The sequence below is a fragment of the Triticum urartu genome, chromosome 6A (genome assembly GCF_056163025.1).
Source record: "Triticum urartu cultivar PI428250 chromosome 6A, HENAU_Tu73, whole genome shotgun sequence".
Lineage (NCBI taxonomy): Eukaryota > Viridiplantae > Streptophyta > Magnoliopsida > Poales > Poaceae > Triticum > Triticum urartu.
This window is the reverse complement of record NC_141878.1, coordinates 141,472,534-141,500,205: the sequence shown is the minus strand read 5'-3', so window position 1 is coordinate 141,500,205 and position 27,672 is coordinate 141,472,534. Positions and strand designations below refer to the sequence as shown.

The 27,672-nt window shown below is 44.1% G+C and overlaps 1 protein-coding gene and 1 pseudogene across 5 annotated transcripts; one reads left to right on the top strand and one right to left on the bottom strand.

Moving 5' to 3' along the window:
- Window positions 1–42: 42 nt before the first annotated feature.
- LOC125517179 (uncharacterized) lies at window positions 43–6,506 on the top strand. Of its 4 annotated transcripts, none has more exons than XM_087527082.1 (15): window positions 43–310; window positions 1,304–1,383; window positions 1,480–1,597; window positions 1,710–1,888; window positions 2,232–2,314; window positions 2,409–2,557; window positions 2,654–2,715; window positions 2,919–3,027; window positions 3,223–3,342; window positions 3,502–3,621; window positions 3,704–3,824; window positions 4,546–4,702; window positions 4,791–4,863; window positions 4,943–5,070; window positions 6,111–6,506. In XM_087527082.1, exons 1-15 carry the CDS (start codon window positions 253–255, stop codon window positions 6,231–6,233), a joined length of 1,680 nt encoding a protein of 559 aa, XP_087383208.1. In that variant the 5' UTR covers window positions 43–252; the 3' UTR covers window positions 6,234–6,506. The 4 variants fall into 4 exon arrangements, with proteins under 4 accessions (XP_087383208.1, XP_087383210.1, XP_087383209.1 ...); XM_087527084.1 differs by having other exon boundaries at window positions 1,480–1,663; window positions 1,768–1,888; XM_087527083.1 differs by having other exon boundaries at window positions 1,480–1,663; window positions 1,765–1,888.
- Window positions 6,507–8,219: 1,713 nt separating this feature from the next.
- On the bottom strand, window positions 8,220–10,993 carry LOC125517177 (F-box/FBD/LRR-repeat protein At3g52680-like; annotated as a pseudogene). Its single transcript, XR_015607642.1, has 4 exons — window positions 10,507–10,993; window positions 9,160–10,036; window positions 8,900–9,052; window positions 8,220–8,796 (listed from the first exon to the last, which is right to left on the bottom strand). The product of XR_015607642.1 is annotated as an F-box/FBD/LRR-repeat protein At3g52680-like (transcript).
- Between the last annotated feature and the right edge of the window lie 16,679 nt (window positions 10,994–27,672).

Here is a 27,672-nt window from a genome sequence, read left to right as displayed (position 1 = left end):
CGACACGCCGTGGCTGGCAAGTGGTGGCGCGGTGCGGGGTCGGTCGGCGCGATCTTTTTGCTGGGGCAGGGTTAGGATAATGATTAGCACACGTGGAACGACTGTAGTGGGCCCAGATCCCGACCCAACTTGTGATCAGGCCTGGACGACCCCGCCCAACCAAAGCCACGCGACCCACGAGAGGCCCACGAGGAAGTGATAGCTGCTCCTCGTCCCCGGCTCCGGCTGCTCCCCATCGCCGCCGCCGGCGTCATGTCCTGCGGTGGCGTCTTCCTCGGCGTCGACGTCGGCACCGGCAGCGCTCGTGCAGGTTTGCTGCCTTCGAAACCACTCCTGTCACTATTCTTTTTAGTTCCTACTACTAGTAGTAACCTCAGCATTTCCATATTAAGGCGAGATTTGGCAGTCTACTACTCCCTCCGTTCTCAAATATTTTTCTTTCTAGAGATTTCAACAAGTGACTACATACGGAGCAAAATGAGTGAATCTACATTCTAAAATATGTCTACATACATCTGTATATTATAGTCCATTTGAAATGTCTAGAAAAACAAATATTTGGGAACGGAGGGAGTAGATATGATAATAATTAGTACCACTTTTGTACCCAAGTGTCACGTCCTAGAGACGGCAGGATTTCGCCGGCGACTAGCGCAGGTCGGAGGAGGGGAAGGAGGAGAGATCTGGGCTGAGGTTGGGAGGTAGGAGAAGCAACAAAGAGGATAAGAACAGAATGAGAGGTTCAGAGCTTTTTCATTTCATCGATACCGATTACAATGGATGACCGTTGCTTATAAAGGCGCACGGCTCGTTTACAACCCAACTCTGGCCCAACGGCCCACAGTGCCATGCTGGCCCAACTCTACCATTTGAATTACCCGCCAGTGCTTTACGTGTCCTTCTTTGCCTGTTTACGTCTTCCCGCTCTGTTGACGCTCATCGTCAGTGCGCTAGTACTGACACCAAGTAACCATTGCTAGAGAAAATTGGAGTAGCTCAAGGAAGACTGTCTTGCAGGAGTCCACTTTGGTGATGAACTAAATGCTAGCTTCATGACAGGAAGTATGTTTTTTTCAACAGAAAAAATGCAAGGAAATATGTTTGGTATTCGGTAACTCTCACTAGCTCACATACTGTGATGGTGGGTAATATGGGATCGTGTTTACAGACTTCCTTGCCACTGAACATATCATACAAACTTGAAATCTGAGTTGTTGTTTTTTCTCATTTTGAACTGAACTTGAAAGCGGGAGTTCATCTTATTGGGTTAGTGTTGTAAATTGTTCGTTGTCTGTTGATGCAGGACTCTTTGATGACAAGGGTAAGTTGCTCGGGTCAGCGAGCAGCCCTATACAGATATGGAAAGAGAGAGATTGTGTAGAGGTTGGCAACTTCTACGGTGACCCATTCATTGTACTGCATGATCAGTATGGGAATTAAATACCGTCTTTGGTAATTCTTGGTTGCTTTTACCAACAGCAATCGTCAACGGATATCTGGCATGCAGTGTGTGCTGCTGTAAAATCTGCGTGCTCGTTGGCAAATGTTGCTCCCGAGGATGTTGTCGGCCTTGGCTTCACCGCTACCTGCTCCCTTGGTTTGCCCTGATCTCCACATTAGCCGCGTGCCTTCTGTGGTTTGAATGGAGAATTTTGTGTTTGAGGTGAGTAGAGCTCTACCGACTTGATAACAGAGGATGGTGCTTGCAGTTGCTGTGGGTGCTGATGGTTCCCCTGTCTCGGTTTCTTGGAATGGTGATTCAAGAAGGGACATCATCGTGTGGATGGACCATAGGGCTCTCGACCAGGCTGAACGAATTAATTCTCACAGTTCACCGGTATTGCAATTTTATGGCGGGAGTGTCTCCTCAGAAATGCAAGCTCCAAAGGTAACTCTTTTTTTCTCCATGCATATGATTCTCCTACTTCCTGATTCATTTTTTGTAAATACCTCTAATGATGTTGTTGGACATCTGAACCATTGTGTTGGTTGCCATGTTGTCAGTTGTCACTTTACAATCCTAAAAGTTTTGCTTGAAAATCTCAGAATGTCAGAATTCCAGCATTTCAAAAACTGAACAACACAATGTTCCTAAAAAGATGTTTTGCTTACAGAATACTGATAAACAGTTTTGAATTGTTTTGTAATGCGAAGGGGGTTAGACAAGGTTTGTTTTGTATTTTACAGTTACCTCCATTGATGGTATCCTATTTTGACTTTACCTTTTACAGCTTTTATGGGTAAAGGAAAATCTGCAAAAACCTTGGTCTATGGTATATAGGTGGATGGACCTCGGTAACTGGTTAACATATAGGTGAGTTTCAACGCACAAGTTCTCTAAGCCTGCAATAATCTATGAGTTGAATTTCTAACAAGTTTTGCTTCCACTGTTTTTTTTTGTTTGCTAGGGCAACTGGTGATGAAACCCGCAGCTTATCACACATGGAACAGTGGAGGGAATCAAATCCACGTGGTATGGAACCATATGGAACGGATGAAGTCTTTTGGGCAGAAATAGGTTTGGGAGACCTTTATGAAGGGAGCCAGGCAAAAATAGGTTGAATGCTTATCCATTTCTCTTTTTTGTACTAAAGGTGATGTATCATTTGTAGTTCTTAATTTTCTAATACACCACCCTATGCAACCCAAATAGGACACTCCGTTGTGTTTCCTGGTCATCCTCTAGGTTCTGGTTTGACACCTACTTCTGCAAAGGCAAGCAAATCAGTTTTGCTCTTGATTTAAACTGACATTGTTTAAGCTGCATTAATGCTAAGTGTTTTCATGAGTGAACAAAGGTACAATCGATTACCTAAGTGCTTTCTTTGTAGTTCTTATGTTAGAAACAAGAGAATAAATGTCTGTGCTGTTAATTTCCATTATTTGACTTTTTAATGTCGCTTACCTCCAAATTTCAGGAGTTAGGCTTGCTTACTGGGACTCCTGTTGGAACTTCGCTTATTGATGCTTATGCGGGGGGTCTTGGAGTCATGGAAAGTGTGCCAGATGTAGAATTGAAAGCTGACAGTAAGTGTCGGTTCCCCTATGTTTTTCTAAGAAACTACCATTCCTTCTAAAGCTTCACGTTTATTTATGTGAAACATTTGTTCCTGAGAAAAATGTAAAAGCTCGTTCCTCGATGCATTGATAGAGAAAATTAATATGTACAAGCCTAAGATAGGAACACCATGCACAAGATTATGTGGAGCATTTTGTTTGCAGTGTTTGATGAAGAAGCAATATGCCATCGCATGGTCTTGGTTTGCGGAACATCTACATGCCACATGGTTGTTTCAAAGAATAAGCTATTTATCCCTGGTGTCTGGGGACCATTTTTGTCTGGTATAGTTGTCTTCATATATTTTACTTCCTTATGTTCCTTGCCAGAATCTCTGTTAATTTATCTCTGTGGTTGGTTCTCCGCAATCTTATCTTGACTATGTTAAGTTAATGCTTTTATTTCTTGAAATTTTAATGCTTATCTTTCCATTCCACATTCAGCGATGATACCTGAGTTTTGGCTCACGGAGTGTGGCCAAAGTGCAACTGGTGCTTTACTTGATTACATTGTTCAAAACCATGCTGCGGCTCCCCTTCTGGTTAATCAAGCTGCTTCTCAAAGTAAGTTTCATGTTTGCTGATGCAGATTATCTTTGATGCTGTACCATATGAAGGTCTGTAATATTCTTCTCAAATTATCCAGGTATGTCCATTTATGAGTTGATGAACAAGATATTGCTTTCGATGGCACATGAACAAAATATGCCTTTTCTTTCTGCCTTGAGTCAGGACACCCATGTCCTTCCAGATTTTCATGGAAATCGGTAAGAGTTAAGCATTCGGTGCTTAACCAGGAATGTTGGCTATCTAGATCTTTTTTCTTTACAGTTTATGTGACACCAAAAATGGTACGTCGGTTTTAATTAGAAGATACAACCGTGAGCACACGCCACGGAGGCCATGTCTCAAATGCAGGTGGGCTGGGCAATTGTATTTCTAGCCAACTACTGTATGACACAAAGATCTCAGAACAGTTCAACCAGGCTTTGTTTCCTGTCATGAATCTCAACCAGCCGTTATGTAAAATTAATATGCCGTTGACATATACATCATCTTTTTCACTCTGGGTGGTTAAAATTGAATGCATTATGCCAACTTTTATGCCATGCAATTATAAGTATTTATGTCATCTTCTTTTTTAGAAAACAGGTTATTAGTATTTCTCTTTTCGTGCCATTCTAATTAGATATACTCAACTAACAATGCGGCAACAGGTTTTATCACTCGGGCAGCTAGCAATCTCATTTCAAGACTAAATCATACTCCCTCCCTCCCATAATATAAGATCGTTTTGCAAGCTGTTTCAACTTGCAAAACAATCTTATATTACGGGACGGAGGAAGTACCAGAATTTTATCACTTATCAGGCTATCACTTGCGCGCAAATTATTATTTCTCCCTCAGTGTTTTGGTGAATGTTTATTTGCCACCAGTGACACACTTCCAACATGGTTGACTTGAATGAAAAATTATTGTTATGGTTAGGTCCCCTGTGGCTGATCCAAAATCGAAAGGGGTGATTTGTGGCTTGACACTTGATACAAGTGAAAAACATTTGGCGCTTCTGTACCTAGCAACAATTCAAGGCATTGCTTATGGTACTCGTCATATTGTGGAGCATTGTAATGCTCACGCGCACAAGGTATTTATTTGATATCAATGATCTGAAAAAGTAACTTGGTATAGAATCGGTGCTAGAATATATATATATATTCCTTCATGTATAATAGATCGACACCCTTCTTGCGTGTGGCGGACTTTCAAAGAACTCCTTGTATATCCAAGAACATGCAGATATCACAGGCAAGTCTCCTCTTCCTGCAGCCAGCTCCCTCCTTTTCCTCCTCTCCATGCTCTTTGAAATTTTACTTGTTCTTTACAGGTTGTCCAATAATACTGCCTAGAGAAAACGAGAATGTGCTTCTGGGTGCTGCTATTCTGGGTGCTGTTGCTGCAAAGAAGTTCGCTGGTGTTCATGGCGCAATGAAAGCACTGAATGCAGCGGGGAAGGTATATTCTTTTTCTTGAACATGCATCAAAATGCAGGCTAGTTTGTACTCCCTCCGTCCCATAATATAAGATGTTCTTAGAACCAATATACTGACATATTGGCTGTAATAACATCTTATATTATGGGACGAAGGGGGTCCTAGAAAGAGCATGTCCAAATGACAAAGCTATGCGAACAGAACAAAAACCAGCAGACAAAAAAGGTAAAAGAGAAAGTAGAAGAAAAGGACTTGGTAATTTTGAGAATTCTCGACTTGAAGCTCTTGATTTTGGCTAAGAAATCCACTCAAATTTGTTGAATTTTTTTATTGTCTTGGATCACGTAGGCAGAACAAGGTATGCAACACAATTACCTTGAATTCTAGTGAAGTGATACAGTTGAGACAGCATGGCATCTTTACATTAAGTGAATCTTTAGAAACAAATATGTATTGCACACAGTATGAGTACTAGGAGATTCGGCCGCGTGGTTTGGAAGCTTCTAAAGCATACACGGCGCTCAACAAAGGCACGGGGACATAATCTGACTTGTTGGCGATGCGCAGGCCCACGCCATCTCCTCCACCATCGTTGTTATCTTCTTGGTCTCTTCTCACTGACGTTGCTCCTTGGTGTTGAGAAACATTACCGGGCCTGGCCAGACTTTGTCGGGCTTGGATTCAAGCTTGTTGACCTGGAGGAGTGGCACTTTGGTAGTACCAGCCCCAGATTAAGATTAATAAGATTACTATTGTCGAATATGCTTCTTCTGAGCTGGCGGCACCACTCGGCCCTGGCCACGGCCCGCTGCCGCCTCGTGCGGGTGCACCTCACAGGGATGTAGTCGCTGCGGACGCATTGTGCCGCCTCCAGCTCACTCCCCTCGATCATCAGGTGCTTGGAAAAATAAAAAATCTGACTTAAAACTGGACCGTGGGTTGATGTATAGATATATATTGCTAGTTTTGTGTACATGTCCGAGTCGGCCTGGCGAAATCGGATGGAATTCTCTTGTTTTATTACATGATTTATCTGATGAATCACAAAAATTCTCTTTGCAGGTTGTGCGCCCGTCTTCGGATCCTAGGGTGAAGAAATACCATGACGCCAAGTATCAGATATTTAGGTCCCTGTATGAGCAACAGCTCTCCCATCGCTCAACCATGGCGCAGGCATTGCACTAGAAGGGCTATGTGACCAATGAGGTGGCCAATGAGCTGGAGGCTGCATCCTTGGTACTCAAAACCATGTATGTGTGGAAAGACATCATAGCCCCTTTGTGGGTTTTGGTGGTAACAACAAATTATTAGTGGACTAACATCTTAGCCCCTTTGTGGGTTTTGGAAGGTTGTCTAGCTTAAATAAACAAAAATGGCCACGTCGTTACCATCAAGTATGGAACAATCCACTCATGTCGTTATATATATTCAGATAAAGTGACATGTTCTCGCTTTGAAGTACTACCTATAAACAGGTCTATGAAGCTCCGCGAAACCTAATTGATACGGGGATATTTTAGTTTCTCATGATTCCTGCTGCTTTTTAACTGTATGAAACAAAATCAAGAACTAATACCAGGTACTTTTAATCTGCTATACAGATGTTCATCATTATTAATTATTCAGAACTACTGCAGGGAATAGAAGATATGGAGAACAACATATGAGTAACCAAATAGATGGTCACATCTGCCAAACATGACATATGTCACACGTTTTTGGCAATTATCAGAACAGATTGTTGAATGCATCCAACCAAAACATGCAGTGTGTTCATCTGAAGGATGACAACACTTTATTGCACATAATGCTTCAGGTTCATCTGTTTTTTACTTACAGAGACGGTCAGCTATAAATCCAATATGACAAAACAAATAAAGACCACATAGGCCTTATTACTTTGCTGAGGATTAGTATTCGTCCATTCATAGAGATAGCACCAAAACAAATATATCCAATAATATGCTTCCTCATTATGCTATTTACAGTTCACTATTATGATATCACAGATGCTATGGTGATCCGCTTCTCTAGGCTGCAAACGTATCGGCAACTGTTCTAAAAGAAAGGGGTCATGTAGAAATTGTGATGCCCAAATAACATGGGCAGGGTTAGTAAAGGCTCATAGGGCACATCAGGAAATTGTATTTGTTTATGTTTCTATAAACAGATCAATATGCAACAGCATGTCATAGATTGCAGTTATGTTAACTGTATCACAGTAGTTTTAGCTCAGTCTAGTCCTGCGTATATATCGATTAAAAAATTGTTTGTTTGTCTGGTTGAGGACCATGCCTTTATATGCACCACTAATGATTGGCCTAAATACATACGTGGTTGAAGTTCCAGAAACTTTTACATGTTCGATAATTGCAGACATTCATGGAGAAAAGAGGGGTTTGAATCCATCAACCAGGAAATATGAACCAAACACATCTTGTAGACAATCATTGTACTTGTTCCTCTCCAATCAGCAACCAATAACCAGCTGCAAAATAGATTATTTTTTCATATTACTGAGTCATTGGACATCATCATAAGTCCTTGTATTTGAGTGCACATCATCCTTCATCGATGCCTACAATGCCGCGTGATGCTTCCATCTGATGGACCATCTGTTCTACAAAAACATAAATGATTTATGAGGCAGTACATACAAATTACATATATGAAAAAGTTTGTACGTGTATTTATTTTAGACCAAACAATAAAACTGTATACTATATCCTGTATCTTTGACATGTCTTGATGTAAATTTTTCTGTAGTCCTTATGCGACAAAGACAATCTATTTCAAGGAAAGATTAATGGGTCTTTCTTGTCTAGTTCGAGCAAAGACGTGAGTTATTCTATTTTTGGCAACAAGCTTTGAGCTACTCGTATATACACAACAAATTAACACTGAAAATTTTTCTACTCTGCTTAAAACAAATACCATTCTGCACAGGAATAAGTGATATACTCAAAACCTGAATTGCAGTATTGTCCTAACAGCAATCTTAAAGACACTTAATGCCTTATCAAAGACACTTAATGCCTTATCGAGTCCGGTAAACTTAGAAGGGTAACGCTGCAACAAGTAGTATGTGCAAGATATGGCGTCTTGGTATTGCTCCATCACAACTGGAGATCGCCGGCAACCACATCCATCAAGCCCGGCAACCACATCCAGTGATTTAAGAGATTTCACAATGAAAACGAATAAGAGAAATATCCACAATTTCCACTGGACAAAATATACTTAACAATAAGGATAAGAGTACATTATCCTCCTTGACGGTACCATCTGATTGAAAAGGTTCAACGGTGACAATTAATCCATGCATAATACAACAGTTCCTGTCAGCTGCAGCTTGCAGACCAAGAGTATTATTTCTTCTAAAAAAGACTTCCCCTAAACTCGGGAAGTGGATCCGGACGAGCGAGGGCATCCCCTCTTTGATTTTGTAGCCAAGCGATGACTTCTCCTCCAATGTCCACTCCTGGCGCATGTGCTTGCACCTTTGACACACTGGACTCTTGTATAGCTTTATGTCCTCCAGATTCACTGCTGCTTGCATGATGCTCCTGGCATAGCTCACGAGTTTGTCTTCTGCTTGAAACCTCCCATAGATACTGAGCCCAGCAAGGTTGTGGTGCTTGAAATCAGATGCAGATGGTTCCCACTCCAGTCCCTTGTCCTTCTCCTCGCTAAATGCGCCATTCTTCCTCTGCTCCCCTGTTACCACTAAACATAAATGATCCCGCACCTGCGCTCAATCAGGTCAAGAAAATATTAATTCCTAACTGTTAAAAAAAAGTTTGAACTTCGAAAATGAGACAATGAAGAAGAGAATTGGTGCAAGAGTTCACCACGATGCGTAGTTCCTTAAGGTTGGGTGCACCTTCGAGTAGGAACATTGTCCAAGTCAGATCGCATTCTTCAGGAATGTTAAGCAAATTCACAATCCTAAGTTTGTGGAACACAGGTAACAATTGCCTTCGACCTTCCGGTTTGACCCAAATCTGCAGAAGAGGGATAATCCAGACTTATGTTAACCACAAGTAATGATTACAACATGCCAGCCAAACATACACACATCACTGACAACATTGAGGGCCTTTTGACTAACCTTTTCGCTTCTGAAGTTCAAATGCAGGTTGCTTATGGCAGTCTTACCAAGCAACTCACTTAACTTGAACATCTTGTGCCAAGAGAGAGCAGTATTAATGATGCTCACAGTCTGGAGCAGTGGAACATAGCCAAGACAGAAGGGATCATCTTTTGATCTAAAAATACTAAATTTCACTATTGTGAGCTTTGGTGCCCAGATGAACCCTCTTAAAGCAGCCGCTGGCAATCACTAGTTCACTGAGTTGCAGGTGTTCCACTTCCAGCAAAGACTGAATACCCATGTCACAATTGTGGAGGAAGAGGAACTCCAGTTGCTTGCATATACTAAAAATTTTGGGGAACGCTGATTCTCCTAACCTCAAATTCTCTAGAGTGAGGCGTGCAAGACAACCAAATGTGTTTGGACATGAATCAAAGAATGACATGAACTGCCTCCCATTTGTGAGCAGCTCATCCTTGGTACAATTTCTACGCACCTTCGTCAAGATTGTGAAGTCAACTGAAGCAACCTTTTGTGTTGCTATGCTGTTGGCAACAGTCTGGCCAATGAAAATGGACTCATCTCCCAAGTAGAATTGCATGCACAACAGCTGAATGGTGTATAGACTTCCAGCCCTCCTTTCCAGTATGCTCCGGGTTGCATCCAGAATGGTGGTGTTGGACCGAACTATATCATCTTTGGTTAACTTGCTCATTGTATGCTTGGACTCAAAAGAACCCGCCCTTATAATGACTTTTGAGAGTCTAGCTGGGACGTCCTTCCAACGTCTGGAGAGGATGGTGGTTCGTGACGCGTCAGCAATATCAAGTCGCTCGACAATGTTGAGCAAAAGGTCATCAGGCAACTTGCTGAGCCTATCATCTTCATTGCCCTCCTACATTTCATACGGAAAGGAACCAGAGTTGATTTCTTATTAGCCTCATCACAGATGCAATTTTGATATTTCCCACAAACAAAGATAAAAAGTTTATACTTTCCCATGGACGATGCAAGTTTTAGTGTATAATTTTTTTTACTACCATAAAGAAAGATGCAATTTTGATTATACAAAATTCATACTCCCTTCCGTCCCAAAATAGAAAGACACAAATCTAAGACAAGTTTTTTGGGACGGAGGTAATAATTACCCATAAAAGATGCAATTTTGATATGCAATTTTTGTACTTACCCACAGGAAAAAACAATTTTAATCACACAGATTCTATAATGTCCACAAGAAAGACACAATTTTGAACACGACTTCTGATTATGGTTCCTACTTATTTTCATTCCTAGTAATTTTTTTCGCGGGTGATGTTGCAAGAGAGTCTAGCGAAAGGAAGAGGGTCAGGAGGAGAAACTCACCGCCATGAAGATGAGGACTTGCCGAGGGCCGAGACGGATGGTCGCCGGGGTCGCCAAATGTCCGCCGGGAGTTGCTGATCTCCACTAAAAACAAGTGGCTTCCCGCGGTGCCCGCCCGGGCAGATATACGGCGGCTTGGACCCCGCCTCCGGTGGCAACTAGGAGAATGAAATCGAGAGAGGACCTGTTTCTGATTGTAGTGCTTCGATTGCGGATTGCGACTAAAGAGGGTGGCCGCTTTGATCGGGGACTGCGATTCCGAGAGGAGCCGCTCGATTGCGGATCGCAGCTCGACAAGGAGCTGTTGCGTCGATTCGGGATGGGAGCTCAAGCACCGCTCGATCCTCGTATGAGGACCTCGACGGCGATGGCGACGGCGCAAGGAGGAGCTTTTTTTTTTTTTGAGAAGGCGCAAGGAGGAGCTGGATACACGGCAGGCGGCGGGGGAACCGCGCCCTCCAACGGGCCGACCCGAACACGCAAATTTGTTGGGGACGAAAAATTGACCCGTGCAGGTTCCGGAGGTCTGAAAAAAAAACAATCGGTGAAGCAGGATATTTCAGCTTTTATCGACGGATTCCGCTGCCGCGCAGCAGAATCTGAACCAAAGGGCGAATCCAGCAGAATCTGATTCCAAAAATCCGTTGTCAAAATCTAAACTAAAAGCGGAAGCAGCTCAGGACGTGCTTTTCAAAATCTGATTTCGCTGCGGACCAAAATCTGAAAAAGCCGTACCAGCTGGTTTGCCAAATAACCTACATCTTTTTCACATAAGATTTTCCAGAACTGTTTTTCCACAGCAGATTTTTCACAGCTGCTTTTAGAAATCCACAGCCGAACCAAACAGGGCCTTTGGCCCCAGTGCCGCATATGTCCAGTTTTGGCCTTCTGTTTCCCCAATCGCTAGGAAATTTTGGCGGGGTGAAAGTTTCAGCTCACGCCCTCCATTCCGCCGTCATCGCCACCATATCTCGATGTCGATTCCTGCTGCCCCTGGCCACGCCGCGCCATCAAGTAGCTCCTCGTCGTCTGTTGCATCTTTTCCACCACTTTGGGAGCTCGCGGGTGGCCATTCCTTCCTGCACGCGTGGCCGCAGCTACCATTGATCCGCAGCGGAGCTCCGCGCGAGGCCTTGTTGCGGTCAGAAGAGGCTGCTTCGAGCGTGATTGAGCCGTGAATTCATGCTCGCAGCCGCCACGCCTGCTGGGCGCCGTGAGTTTGGGGGCGCGCAACCGTGTGGAAGTAGGGGACGGATTTGCTACCACCGTCGATGGGAAGAAGCGTTGTCCTTGCAGCCGAAGATAATTTTTCTGGTGGTTTCTGTCAGTTTTAATTTTAGAAGACAGGCGATATGTAGATTAAATTGTGGATTTTTTAGATGTATATTTATAGGAGTTCATCGTCGTTGCCACGGTCAGATGGTTCTGGCATAGAGGAATTGCGTTAGACGATGATGTCGAGCACCTCGTCTTGTTGCATCTCGTTTAAGAATTAGAGGATGGCAAGGAGTGGTTGCAAAAAAAACACCACATTGAAGCGTAGGGTTGCAGAAAACACTCTTCTACGAAAATGTTGCAGAAAACACCAATTTTTTGCCTAATCATTTGCAAAAAGCACTGAACCATATATTTGAGCATTTTAAGCTCTATTATGACAGGTGGGGCTCTGTTTTGGTAATGTGGCATAACAGCCCCGATCTGATGCCGTCTAACGGCACTACAGTTATATCGGACGCGTCGTCTGGGTCAAAATCGCATCGAACCGGCCCTCTCCTCACATCACTCGCATCTGGCTCGCCCTTTCCTCACTCTCTATTCTTCTCCCTCGCAACCACCCCAACCGCCGGTCGTCGTCCTGCTGCTCCATTGCACCATGGTGTCATGGAACGACGACGATACCAATGAGGATTCAGTCGTGAACGACACCTCCTTCTGCGATGGCATCATCAAGGTCAGTTTGTTAGAGAGCTAGAGCTAGGGTTAGGGTTAGGGTTAGGGTTAGTGTATTGGGGATTTTGTGAATCAGCTCGATCTGAACCTAGGGATTTCTTTGTTTGCTCCCGCAGATTCCTGCTACCATGCACGATCCAAATTTATGCGGCACTGACACAGATGTCAGTGTGTTGTGCGAACACGACGAGTCGGCAGAGCGCTTTTGTTGCATTTGAAGGGATGCACATCGGCATGAGGTTTCTTGGATGTTCTCAGAAGGTATGCTTCAGAACATGTTTAGTGGAAACTGCTCATTGGATGTATTAATGCTTGGTCCACATTGTTTGATCTGGTTAGTGCTTGATGCTTTGTTTTATCAAGTTGTTTAGCTTTGTTAAGTGATTGGTCTTTGTTTAGGCCTGTGTTGTCATTAGTGCATGGTAGCCATTGTTTATTGTGGTAAGTGCTTAATTAAAAAGCTGATGTCAATGTTCATTGATTATTGAACCTCTTTAATAGTGGATGCCTTTAATAAACATGTTGATTCCAGCGGTCTCTATAATACTACCTATTGTCTACCTACAGTGCTATTTGTTTATGTTAAGAGTGGGCATGGCACTGCAGTTTGTACATACCACTCACTTAGCTTATTCTTTAATGGTTTATTGTTTGTTTTATAGGAAGGCATAAATTGTGGAGTAGTTCAATGGATTGATTTTGAACGGCCAGACTCAATGGAGAAGGCATTGACCAAGTTGTGGGATATGTATGAGGAGAGTAAGGCAGCTAGGACCACTGACAATCTTGAGAGTTCATTTACAATTCACCACCTGACTGAAGAGAAGCAAAAACTATAGGAAAACTATGAGAAGTTGATGTAGGATGGAACCCTAATCGGCCGATCTTTCACGATAGGAGCGGATCCCGTGATGAACACGAAGAACACGAGGAGGGAAACAAGGGAAAACCCGAGGGAAACACAAGAGAAACACTAAACCAACAAGAAATAGTCACACATGTGCTAGATCCTCGAGTACATAAGAGATCACACGGTACACGATCAACTATGGACGATACAAAGGTAGCCGGTATTCTTCGTGAGGAGGTCTTGAGGTTCTTCCCGTAAAAGGGTCTTGAATCCGCTTGGGGGATCTTCTCCGAGGAGGCGCTGTCTCCGAGGAGAAGGTAACCAAGTGGATGAGCAAAGCTCTCACGTGAAATATGAGCTAATCCTTTGCTAACCCTAAAATGTAGGTAGGAGAAGAGTATATATAGTCTAGGGGGTGAAGGGGTACACGGGCCTCGGCCCTTACACTGTGCGCAGACAAGGGAGGCCGGACGTTCGGGCATCGGGCTGGATGTCTGGGCGTTCGCAGAGGGCCGGATGTCCAGGCTGAGGAGGCCGGATGTCTGGGCCGGTGAAGCTGGCCATGTCGCTCTCGGGTTCGGGGGTGTCCGGATTTCCGGGCAGGGGGCCGGATATCCGGGACCTCGGGAAGGGCCGGATGTCCGGGCTTGCGGGGCCGGATGTCCGGGGCCTGTAGGCACTTGGTGGTTGAGCAGCTGTAGTGGACGACGCTCCAGGGGCCGGATGTCCGAGGTCACGGCCGGATGTTCGGGGCCTGGGAGATGTTCTTGGCTCCTTCCGTTGGTTCTCTTCATCCGTGGACTTGGGGACTTGTCCGTCTTCACGTGCATCTTCAGGAGGGCCCTCTTGGTACCTAATCATGTACAACGTCTCGGACTTAGGTAGTAGCCATGTCTCGAGAGGATCATATGTAATATCACTAAGGAGAGAAGTCACCTCGGTCTCGAGAGCTCTAGCTCTAACTCGTGTCATGGGTCCTCTTGGCTCTTGTTGAGGCGATGGTAGGTCCATGGGGATGACCGTAGGATGCTCCGCATCATCTCCCCTCCATTGGGGAAGATTTGACCTCAGATCGAAATCCTCATCACCATGGTAGGGCGAGAGATCTTTGATGTTGAAGATGTCGCTCACGGAGTACTTGTCGAGCGGGATGTCGATCTGGTAGGCATTGTTGTTGTAGCGTTCAAGCACCTTGAAGGGTCCATCCGCTCGTGGTCGAAGTTTGGACTTGCATTCGTTGGGGAAGCGGTCCTTGCGAAGGTGTAGCCACACAAGATCTCCAATGTTGAATACCATGGGGTGCTTGTTGATGTTGCGCTTGGTTGCAAGTCATTGTACTTGGCGCTCGATGGTTTGCCTTGTATCCTCATGCACCGTCTTGAGATGGTTCACACGTGCACTGCATCCATATTGATGCGCTCTTGTAGTGGTAGAGGGAGAATGTCCAATGGGGACAAAGGGTTGAATCCGTAGACGACCTCGAAGGGGGACTTGCCGGTTGTTGAGTGTCTCACGCGGTTGTAGGCGAACTCAGCGATAGGTAGGCACTCCTCCCACTCCTTGATGTTCTTCTTGATGAGTACTCGAAGTAGAGCGGAGAGTGTGCGGTTTGTCACCTCCGTTTGGCTGTCGGTTTGAGGATGGTAAGCCGTGGAGAAGAGTAGCTTGATTCCGAGCTTGGCGCATAGGGTCTTCCAAAAATAGCTAAGGAACTTGACGTCGCGGTCCGAGACGATCGTCTTTGGCAATCCATGAAGACGCAAAATTTCCCTACAAAAGAGATTGGCAACATGTGAAGCATCGTATATCTTGTTGCAAGGAATGAAATGTGCCATTTTTGAGAATCGGTCCACAACGACAAATATCGAATCCTTCCCATTTTTAGTCCTAGGCAAGCCAAGTACAAAATCCATGCTAATGTCTTCACATGGTTGGTGTGGAATTAGTAGAGGCATGTAAAGGCCATAGGATTGAGCTTTAGACTTAGCTTTGCGACATGTAGAGCATCAGTTGGTGAAGCGATTGACGTCACGAAACATCTTGGGCCAATAGTAGTTCTTGGAGAGCGTAGCAAAAGTCTTGTCGCGTCCAAAATGTCCCATTAAGCCTCCTCCATGAGATTCCTGCAAAAGCAACAAACGAAGAGAAGACTCGGGGATGCAAAGCTTGTTAGCTCTCATAAGATATCAATATTTGATGTAATAGCGTTCCCAAGAGGTATGCGGCAAGCACTTGGCATAAGGAGTAGCAAAAGTAGGATCATGCTCATACAAGTCTTTTATGTGCTCAAAGCCAATGACATTCAACTCAAGTTGAGTAAAAAGCATGCATATGCGGGAAAGGGCATCTGCAACAATATTTTACTTACCTTTAATGTACTTGGTGACATAAGGAAAAGACTTAATAAATTCACTCCATTTAGCATGACGCTTGTTCAACTTGGTTTGGCCCCTAAGGTACTTGAGCGTTTCATGATCGATATGAATGATAAATTCATGAGGGCGAAGATAGTGTTCCCATTCATGCAAAACGCGGACTAAAGCATATAGCTCTTTGTCATATATGGGGTAATTGAGTTGCGCTTCGGAAAGTTTCTCACTAAAGTAAGCTATGGGGCGCTTCTCTTGCGTTAACACACCTCCTATGCCATTACCGCTAGCATCGCAATGAATCTCAAAGGGTTTTTCAAAGTTGGGTAATGCAAGCACGGGAGCATGAGTAAGCAAATTCTTAAGCTCATTGAAAGCGGTATCTTGGGATGGTCCCCAAACAAAAGGCGCATTCTTCTTGCTCAAAGCATGCAAAGGCGAAAGCAATGGTGCTAAAATCTTTCACAAAGTGACGATAGAAACCCGCAAAGCTACGCACTTGTTGCAAGTTGGTTGGTTGTGGCCAAGTCTTAATAGCATTGATCTTAGACTCGTCAACATGAACACCCTTAGAAGAGACAACAAAACCCAAGAAAACAAGCTTATCAACACCAAAAAGGCATTTCTCCATATTAGCATAGAGACGCTCTTTTCGAAGAGTTTGTAAAACGGTGCGGACATGGGTGACATGCTCTTTGAGAGACTTGCTAAAAACAAGGATATCATCGAAGTAGACCACAACAAACACACCAATGTAAGGGCGAAAGACATGATTCATAAGACGCATAAATGTACTCGGTGCTTCCGATAGACCCATAGGCATGACTAACCACTCATACAACCCAAACTTGGTTTTGAAAGCGGTTTTACATTCATCACCCTCTTGCATGCGGATTTGATAGTAACCACTCTTAAGATCAATTTTGGAAAATATAGTGGCACCACTAAGTTCATCAAGCATATCATCAAGGCGTGGAATGGGATACCTATAGCGAACGATGATAGCATTGATAGGTCTACAATCGGAGCACATGCGAAAGCTACCATCTCGTTTTGGCACAAGAATGACCGGGAAGGCACAAGGGCTCAAACTTTCACGCACCTGTCCATGGTCTATGAGATGCTTTACTTGCCTTTGTATTTCTTTGGTTTCTTTGGGGTTGACGCGGTAGGGAGCTTTGTTCAGAAGAGGTGCTCCGAGGATGAGGTCGATGCGGTGCTCGATGCCTCGTAGTGGAGGTAGTCCCGAAGGTAGCTCGTCGGGGAAAACATCATGAAATTCCTGCAAAAGAGAAGATAACACTAAAGGTAGAGTGTGAGAGGTGCTAGCTTGTGTTTCATTGTCCTTGCACAAAAGGACGTAGTGTAGGACACTAGATGGGTTCTCACACACTCCTCTTATCTCACTTTTGGTGGCAAATAGGACCAAGTTTTTCTTGTCGCTCATCGTGGAGGTGCTCGATTTTGGCTTGTGGCACTCACTCTCTTTTTGGTGGTTCGCTCTCTCACTATGCTCTCCACGATGGGTGGCTTGCTTGTCGGCGACCACTTGGCTTGGAGACATGGGACGAAGTACGTACTCATTTCCGTTCATCTTGAAGATGTAGTGGTTCGTTTGGCCGTTGTGGATGACTCCTCTATCAAATTGCCATGGGCGTCCAAGGAGGAGGTGGCAAACGGTCATTGGAACGACGTCGCACTCTAAGGTGTCTTCGTAGGCGCCAATTTTGAAGGAGACTTGTACTCGATGCTCGACTTGGATAGTGCCGGAGTCGCTAAGCCATTGCACTTTGTATGGATGTGGGTGCTTCATCTTGGGAAATTGGAGCTTGGAGCAAAGTTCTTCAGTTGCGAGGTTATGACAACTACCTCCATCGATGATGACCTTGACGGATCATCCATTGATGTCGGCCTTGGTATGAAAGATGTGGCATCGTTGGTCTTCTTCTTGGTGATGTTGGAGAGTCAAGACCTTGGATACAACAAGAGCGGGACTTGAATCTTCATCGCAAAAGACTTCTTCCTCTTCATCGTTCACTTGCCGGTGCATGGAGACGTGCTCAAGAGCGTCCATTTCTCCTTCACTCATCGAGTCGTAGGTGCCTTCGTCGTTGAAGATCATGGTCCACTTGTTGGTGCACTCATAGGACTTGTGGCCTCGGCCTCCGCATGTGAAGCATTTGAAGGAACTTGTCTTGACGGTATCATCGGTTGGAGTAGATGATGATGAAGCTCTTGACTTGAAGTTGTTCGTTGTAGGAGGATGACTTGGAGTTGACGAAGCTTTCTTGGAACTCAACTTGTCGATGTTGCTTGTAGAAGGCTTGGTAGATGGTGTTGCAGTCATTGAAACTTGGGTGTTGGAGAAGCCGTAGTACTTGGATGAGAACTTGGCATACTTGAAATCGTCTTGCACTTGACGTTCCACTTTTGTAGCTTGATGCACGAGCTCAATGAGGTTCGAGTATGGTTGGAAGTCGGCGATCTTCTTGATAGGATGGTTTACTCCATTCAAGAAATGTGCCATTGTTTTCTCATCATCTTCCGTGACATTGGCTCTTATCATGGCAATCTCCATCTCCTTGTAGTACTCTTCAATGCTCTTGGTTCCTTGCTTGAGTAGTTGGAGTTTCTTGAAAAGGTCACGGTTGTCGTAGGTAGGCACAAAGCGTGCTCTCATGACATCCTTCATTTGCGCCCAAGTAGTGATGGGTGGTTCACCTCTTGCCTCTCGGCGCTCGATAACTTGTTCCCACCAAATGAGGACATAGTCTTGGAACTCAAGGGATGCCATTGCGATCTTCTTCTCTTCTTCATAGTTGTGCAAACGGAAGATTTTGTCGACCTTCAATGCCCATGATAGGTACTCTTCGGGATCGTTGCTTCCATTGAACTTGGGCATGGTGAACTTTAGCTTGCTGTAGCGTTGCTCTTCATTGTGTTGGGGTCGAGGATGATGACGTCCATGTTGTTCATGATTGTCCACCTCATGTTGCTCTTGGCGAGGAGGGTTTTTGACCTCATGTTGGTCTTGTCGTGGAGGATTCTCATTGCCTTCATGCTCTTGGTGAACTTGATGTCCTTGGGGTTCTTGAGGAGCTTGTGGAGGGGCTTGTCGAGCTCGAGGACGAACTTGACGATGCACACGTGATTGCTAAATCCTTTCTTGGACCTCTTCGCGAAGTGCTTCCTCTTGTTGACGCCGATGGCGATTACGTGTGGCGACGGCGTGACTTGAATCTTGAACTTCACGTTGCGCCGCAAGTGCTTGAGCTTCACGGAGTTGTTGTTCTTGGCGTTGAGCCTCGGCATCTTGTGCATCTTGGTGTAGACGTGTGCGCTCTTCCTCTTCATGCTGGCATTGTCGTTGCCGTTCTCGTGCTAGCGCAAAAGCCTCTTGGGTTTGACGTAGTCGGTGCTCTTGAGAGTTGGTGTCACGTAGAGGATTGAGGCGAGCTTGAGGATCATTGCGCGCGGCACGTCGAAGAGTGTTCGATGTCGATGTACTTGAGCCCGAGAGGGTGAAGTCGGATTGTCGACTTGAGCGGCTCATTCTTGATGAGGACAAAGTGGAAGAAGAGCGGTTGAGCAACAAAGCGTGAATCTCGTCCATTCTTGCGTCGTTCTCTTGCTTGTGATCGTCGAGCTTGTGGTCGAAGTAGTCCCTTGTACATTGCTCGGAGAGCCACAAGTCGGCGGCGAGGTTGTCGATGCGTTCACTCATTGCTTGTTGCTCTTGATGCAAAGCACGTTGTGCACCAAAGAGGTGGCTCTTGGTGGCGTAGGAGTTCATATCGTCGTCGTGCTCAATGAAGAGTGGGTTGGTAGAAGTACTTGGCCTATCCATCATTCCAAGAGAAAAATGTGAGTGGTAGAAGGAGAAGAACGAATACCAAATGTACCTTGACCGAAGTTGAAAGTGGATCAATGATCACTCCAATGTGGACAAGGAAATAGCACAATTGGTACCAATTCTTGTCAGTTTCTCACACCTACACAAGTAAAAAGCTTATGGTGGAGCTTGGTTAGGATGGTGGCACAAAATTTGATGCAATTGTAAGTGAGCTTCAATAATGTTGGAAAAGATTCGCAAGATTGCAATGCAACAAGTAGACCAAGCAATATACCGTACATGGAAACACACACGCAAAAAGATAAGTGGGGTCGTGCAACCAAGGATGAGCCAAAATGTGGAATCCACAAAAATGCTCTTGTTGAACAACACTAGAGAGACGCTAGCATGATTGCACAATAGGCGGATACAAAGACTTGTGCACAACCTACTTAGCAAAAATGCGACGACTTCTATCCCAAGTATGCTCTATGTATGGTGTTTCGATGCTATGATCCAAGATGATCTAGTATGACAATCTTAATGTTGTATGATGCTATGGTTCTTGCTTAAAAGCTCTTTGCTTATCTTTCCTTTTTGCTTCAAAGCTTGTTTGGCTCTTTGTTGTTTGAGCTCTTTTCTCATGCAATGCTTCACAAACCAAGATAGCAATTGTGTATGCGATGAGAACCTTGTGACACAAGAGATGTGTTGGGTTTCGTAGTAATTTCAAAAAATTTCCTACGCACACGCAAGATCATGGTGATGCATAGCAACGAGAGGGGGAGAGTGTGATCTACGTACCGTTGTAGATCGACAACGGAAGCGTTAACTTGGTTGATGTAGTCGTACGTCTCCACGGCTCGATCGATCAAGCACCGAAACTACGACACCTCCGAGTTCTAGCACACGTTCAGCTCGATGACGATCCCCAGACTCCGATCCAGCAAAGTGTCGAGGAAGAGTTCCGTCAGCACGACGGCGTGGTGACGATCTTGATGTACTACCGTCGCAGGGCTTCGCCTAAGCACTGCTACAATATTATCGAGGACTATGGTGGAAGGGGGCACTACACACGGCTAAGAATATGATCACGTGGATCAACTTGTGTCTCTAGGGGTGCCCCGTGCCTCCGTATATAAAGGCTCAAAGGGGGGGGGGCTGGCCGGCCAAGAGGTGGCGCGCCAGGAGGAGTCCTACTCCTTCAGGGAGTAGGACTCCCCCCCTTTCCTAGTTGGAATAGGATTCGCGGAGGGGGGAAAAGAGGAGAGAGAGGAGGAAGGGGGGCCGGCCCCCTCTCCTTGTCCTATTCGGACCAAAGGGGGGGAGGGGCGCGCGGCCCATCTCTGGCCACCTCTCCTCTCTTCCACTAAGGCCCACTAAGGCCCATATACTTCCCGGGGGGTTCCGGTAACCTCCCGGTACTCCGGTAAAATCCCGATTTCACCCGGAACACTTCCGATATCCAAACATAGGCTTCCAATATATCAATCTTTATGTCTCGACCATTTCGAGACTCCTCGTCATGTCCGTGATCACATCCGGGACTCCGAACAACCTTCCGTACATCAAAATGCATAAACTCATAATATAACTGTCATCGTAACCCTAAGCGTGCAGACCCTACGGGTTCGAGAACAATGTAGACATGACCGAGACACGTCTCCAGTCAATAACCAATAGAGGAACCTGGATGCTCATATTGGCTCCTACATATTCTACGAAGATCTTTTATCGGTCAGACCGCATAACAACATACGTTGTTCCCTTTGTCATCGGTATGTTACTTGCCCGAGATTCGATCGTCGGTATCCCATACCTAGTTCAATCTTGTTACCGGCAAGCCTCTTTACTCGTTCCTTAATACATCATCCTGCAACTAACTCATTAGTTGCAATGCTTGCAAGGCTTAAGTGATGTGCATTACCGAGAGGGCCCAGAGATACCTCTCCGACAATCGGAGTGACAAATCCTAATCTCGAAATACGCCAACCCAACATGTACCTTTGGAGACACCTGTAGAGCTCCTTTATAATCACCCAGTTACGTTGTGACGTTTGGTAGCACACAAAGTGTTCCTCCGGAAAACGGGAGTTGCATAATCTCATAGTCATAGGAACATGTATAAGTCATGAAGAAAGCAATAGCAACATACTAAATGATCGGGTGCTAAGCTAATGGAATGGGTCATGTCAATCAGATCATTCAACTAATGATGTGATCCCGTTAATCAAATGACAACTCTTTGTCCATGGTTAGGAAACATAACCATCTTTGATTAACGAGCTAGTCAAGTAGAGGCATACTAGTGACACTCTGTTTGTCTATGTATTCACACATGTATTATGTTTCTGGTTAATACAATTCTAGCATGAATAATAAACTTTTATCATGATATAAGGAAATAAATAATAACTTTATTATTGCCTCTAGGGCATATTTCCTTCAGTCTCCCACTTGCATTAAAGTCAATAATCTAGATCACATCACCATGTGATTAACATCGATAGTTCACATCATCATGTGATTAACACCCATAGTTCACATCGCCATGTGACCAACACCCAAAGGGTTTACTAGATTCAGTAATCTAGTTCACATCGCTATGTGATTAACACCCGAAGAGTACTAAGGTGTGATCATGTTTTTCTTGTGAGAGAGTTTTAGTCAACGGGTTTGCCATATTCAGATCCATATGTATTTTGCAAATATCTATGTTAACAATGCTCTGCACGGAGCTACTCTAGCTAATTGCTCCCACTTTCAATATGTATCCAGATTGAGACTTAAAGTTATCTAGATCAGTGTCAAAACTTGCATCGATGTAACTCTTTACGACGAACCTTTTGTCACCTCCATAATCGAGAAACATATCCTTATTCCACTAAGGATAATTTTGACCACTATCCAGTGATCTACTCCTAGATCACTATTGTACTCCCTTGCCAAAATCAGTGTAGGGTATACAATAGATCTGGTACACAGCATGGCATACTTTATAGAACCTATGGCTGAGGCATAGGGAATGACTTTCATTCTCTTTCTATCTTCTGTCGTGGTCGGGCTTTGAGTCTTACTCAATTTCATACCTTGTAACACAGGTAAGAAACCTTTTCTATGACTGTTCCATTTTGAACTACTTCAAAATCTTGTCAAGGTATGTACTCATTGAAAAAAACTTATCAAGTTTCTTGATCTATCTCTATAGATCTTGATGCTCAATATGTAAGCAGCTTCACCGAGGTCTTTCTTTGAAAAACTCCTTTCAAACACTCCTTTATGCTTTGCAGAATAATTCTACATTATTTCCGATCAACAATATGTCATTCACATATACTTATCAGAAATGTTGTAGTGCTCGCACTCACTTTCTTGTAAATACAGGCTTCACCGCAAGTCTGTATAAATCTATATGCTTTGATCATACTATCAAAGCGTTTATTCCAACTCCGAGATGCTTGCACCAGTCCATAGATGGATCGCTGGAGCTTGCTTATTTTGTTAGCACCTTTAGGATTGACAAAACCTTTTGGTTGCATCATATACAACTCTTTCTTTAAGAAATCCATTAAGGATTGCAGTTTTGTTATCCATTTGCCAGATTTCATAAAATGCGGCAATTGCTAACATGATTTGGACAGACTTTTAAGCATCGATACGAGTGAGAAAATCTCATCGTAGTCAACACCTTGAACTTTGTCGAAAACCTTTTGCGACAATTCTAGCTTTGTAGATAGTAACACTACTATCAGCGTCCATCTTCCTCTTGAAGATCCATTTATTTTCTATGGCTTGCCAATCATCGGGCAAGTCAACCAAAGTCCATACTTTGTGCTCATACATGGATCCCATCTCAGATTTCATGGCCTCAAGCCATTTTGCGGAATCTGGGCTCACCATCGCTTCTTCATAGTTCGCAAGTTTGTCATGGTCTAGTAAGATGACTTCCAGAACAGGATTACCGTACCAATCTGGTGCAGATCTCACTCTGGTTTACCTACGAGATTCGGTAGTAACTTGATCTGAAGTTACATGATGATCATCATTAGCTTCCTCACTAATTGGTGTAGTAGTCACAAGAACAGATTTCTGTGATGAACTACTTTCTAATAAGGGAGATGGTACAATTACCTTATCAAGTTTTCTACTTTCCTCCCACTCACTTCTTTCGAGAGAAACTCCTTCTCTGGAAAGGATCCATTCTTAGCAACAAATGTCTTGCCTTCGGATCTGTGATAGAAGGTGTACCCAATAGTCTCCTTTGGGTATCCTATGAAGACATATTTCTCCGATTTGGGTTTGAGCTTATCAGGATGAAACTTTTTCATATAAGCATCACAATCCCAAACTTTAAGAAACGACAACTTTGGTTTCTTGCCAAACCACAGTTCAGATTGTGTCATCTCAACGGACTTAGATGGTGCCCTTTTAAACGTGAATGCATCTGTCTTTAATGCATAACCCCAAAACGATAGTGGTAGATCGGTAAGAGACATCATAGGTCGCACCATATCTAATAAAGTACGGTTATGACGTTCGGACACACCATTATGCTGTGGTGTTCCAGGTGGCGTGAGTAGTGAAACTATTTCACACTGTTTTAAATGAAGACCAAACTCATAACTCAAATACTCTTCTCCACGATCAGATCGTAGAAACTTTATTTTCTTGTTACGATGATTTTCCACTTCACTCTGAAATTCTTTGAACTTTTCAAATGTTTCAGACTTATGTTTCATCAAGTAGATATACTCATATCTGCTCAAATCATCTGTGAAGATCAGAAAATAATGATACCTGTCGCGAGTCTCAATATTCATCGGACCACATACATCAGTATGTATGATTTCCAACAAATTTGTTGCTCGCTCCATTGTTCCAAAGAACGGAGTCTTAGTCATCTTGCCCATGAGGCATGGTTCGCAAGCATCAACTGATTCATAATCAAGTGATTCCAAAAGCCCATCAGCATGGAGTTTCTTCATGCGCTTTACACCAATATGACCTAAACAGCAGTGCCACAAATAAGTTGCACTATCATTATTAACTTTGCATCTTTTGGTTTCGATATTATGATTATGTGTATTACTACGATCGAGATCCAACGAACTATTTTCATTGGGTGTGTAACCATATAAGGTTTTATTCATGTAAACAGAACAACATTTTATTCTCTTACTTAAATGAATAACCGTATTACAATAAACATGATCAAATCATATTCATGCTCAACGCAAACACCAAATAACACTTATTTAGGTTCAACACTAATCCCAAAAGTATAGGGAGTGTGCGATGATGATCATATCAATCTTGGAACCACTTCCAACACACATCGTCATTTCACCCTTAACTAGTCTCTGTTTATTCTGCAACTCCCGTTTCGAGTTACTAATCTTAGCAACTGAACTAGTATCTATTACTGAGGGGTTGCTATAAACACTAGTAAAGTACACATCAATAACATGTATATCAAATATACTTATGTTCACTTTGCCATCCTTCTTATCCGCCAATCACTTGGGGTAGTTCTGCTTCCAGTGACCAGTCCCTTTGCAGTAGAAGCACTTAGTCTCAGGCTTAGGATCATTCTTGGGCTTCTTCACTTGAGCAGCAACTTGCTTGCCGTTCTTCTTGAAGTTCCCCTTCTTCCCTTTGCCCTTTTCTTGAAACTAGTGGTCTTGTCAACCATCAACACTTGATGTTTTTCTTGATTTCTACCTTCGTTGATTTCAGCATCACGAAGAGCTTGGGAGTTGTTTCTGTTATCCCTTGCATATTATAGTTCATCATGAAGTTCTACTAACTTGGTGATGGTGACTAGAGAATTCTGTCAATCGCTATCTTATCTGGAAGATTAACTCCCACTTGATTCAAGCGATTGTAGTACCCAGACAATCTGAGCACATGCTCACTAGTTGAGCGATTCTCCTCCATCTTTTAGCTATAGAACTTGTTGGAGACTTCATATCTCTCAACTCGGGTATTTGCTTGAAATATTAACTTCAACTCCTGGAACATCTCATATGGTCCATGACGTTCAAAATGTCTTTGAAGTCCCGATTCTAAGCCATTTAAGTATGGTGCACTAAACTATCAAGTAGTCATCATATTGAGCTAGCCAAACGTTCATAACATCTGCATCTGCTCCTGCAATAGGTCTGTCACCTAGCGGTGCATCAAGGACATAATTCTTCTGTGCAGCAATGAGGATAAACCTCAGATCACGGATCCAATCCGCATCATTGCTACTAACATCTTTCAACACAATTTTCTCTAGGAACATATCAAAATAAACACAGGGAAGCAACAACGCGAGCTATTGATCTATAACATAATTTGCAAAATACTACCAGGACTAAGTTCATGATAAATTTAAGTTCAATTTAATCATATTACTTAAGAACTCCCACTTAGATAGACATCCCTCTAATCCTCTAAGTGATTACGTGATCCAAATCAACTAAACCATGTCCGATCATCACGTGAGATGGAGTAGTTTCATTGGTGAACATCGCTATGTTGATCATATCTACTATATGATTCACGCTCGACCTTTCGGTCTCCGTGTTCCGAGGCCATATCTGTATATGCTTGGCTCGTCAAGTATAACCTGAGTATTCCGCGTGTGCAACTGTTTTGCACCCGTTGTATTTGAACGTAGAGCCTATCACACCCGATCATCACGTGGTGTCTCAGCACGAAGAACTTTCACAACGGTGCATACTCAGGGAGAACACTTCTTGATAATTAGTGAGAGATCATCTTATAATGCTACCGTCAATCAAAGCAAGATAAGATGCATAAAAGATAAACATCACATGCTATCAATATAAGTGATATGATATGGCCATCATCATCTTGTGCTTATGATCTCCATCTCTGAAGCACCGTCGTGATCACCATCGTCACCGGCGTGACACCTTGATCTCCATCGTAGCATCGTTGTCGTCTCGCCAATCTTACGCTTCCATGACTATCGCTACCGCTTAGTGATAAAGTAAAGCATTACAACGCGATTGCATTGCATACAATAAAGCGACAACCATATGGCTCCTGCCAGTTGCCGATAACTCGGTTACAAAACATGATCATCTCACACAATAAAATTTAGCATCATGTCTTGACCATATCACATCACAACATGCCCTGCAAAAACAAGTTAGACGTCCTCTACTTTGTTGTTGCAAGTTTTACGTGGCTGCTACGGGCTTAAGTAAGAACCAATCTTACCTACGCATCAAAACCACAACGATAGTTTGTCAAGTTGGTGCTGTTTTAACCTTCGCAAGGACCGGGCGTAGCCACACTCGGTTCAACTAAAGTTGGAGAAACTGTCACCCGCTAGCCACCTTTGTGCAAAGCACGTCAGGAGAACCGGTCTCGCGTAAGCGTACGCGTAATGTCGGTCCGGGCCGCTTCGTCCAACAATACCGCTGAACCAAAGTATGACATGCTGGTAAGCAGTATGACTTATATCGCCCACAACTCACTTGTGTTCTACTCGTGCATATAACATCAACACATAAAACCTGGCTCTGATACCACTGTTGGATTTCGTAGTAATTTCAAAAAATTTCCTACGCACACGCAAGATCATGGTGATGCATAGCAACGAGAGGGGGAGAGTGTGATCTACGTACCCTTGTAGATCGACAACGGAAGCGTTAACTTGGTTGATGTAGTCATATGTCTCCACGGCTCGACCGATCAAGCACCGAAACTACGGCACCTCCGAGTTCTAGCACACGTTCAGCTCGATGACGATCCCCAGACTCCGATCCAGCAAAGTGTCGAGGAAGAGTTCCGTCAGCACGACGGCGTGGTGACGATCTTGATGTACTACCGTCGCAGGGCTTCGCCTAAGCACTGCTACAATATTATCGAGGACTATGGTGGAAGGGGGCACCGCACACGGCTAAGAATATGATCACGTGGATCAACTTGTGTCTCTAGGGGTGCCCCGTGCCTCCGTATATAAAGGCTCAAAGGGGGGGGGGCTGGCCGGCCAAGAGGTGGCGCGCCAGGAGGAGTCCTACTCCTTCAGGGAGTAGGACTCCCCCCCTTTCCTAGTTGGAATAGGATTCGCGGAGGGGGGAAAAGAGGAGAGAGAGGAGGAAGGGGGGCCGGCCCCCTCTCCTTGTCCTATTCGGACCAAAGGGGGG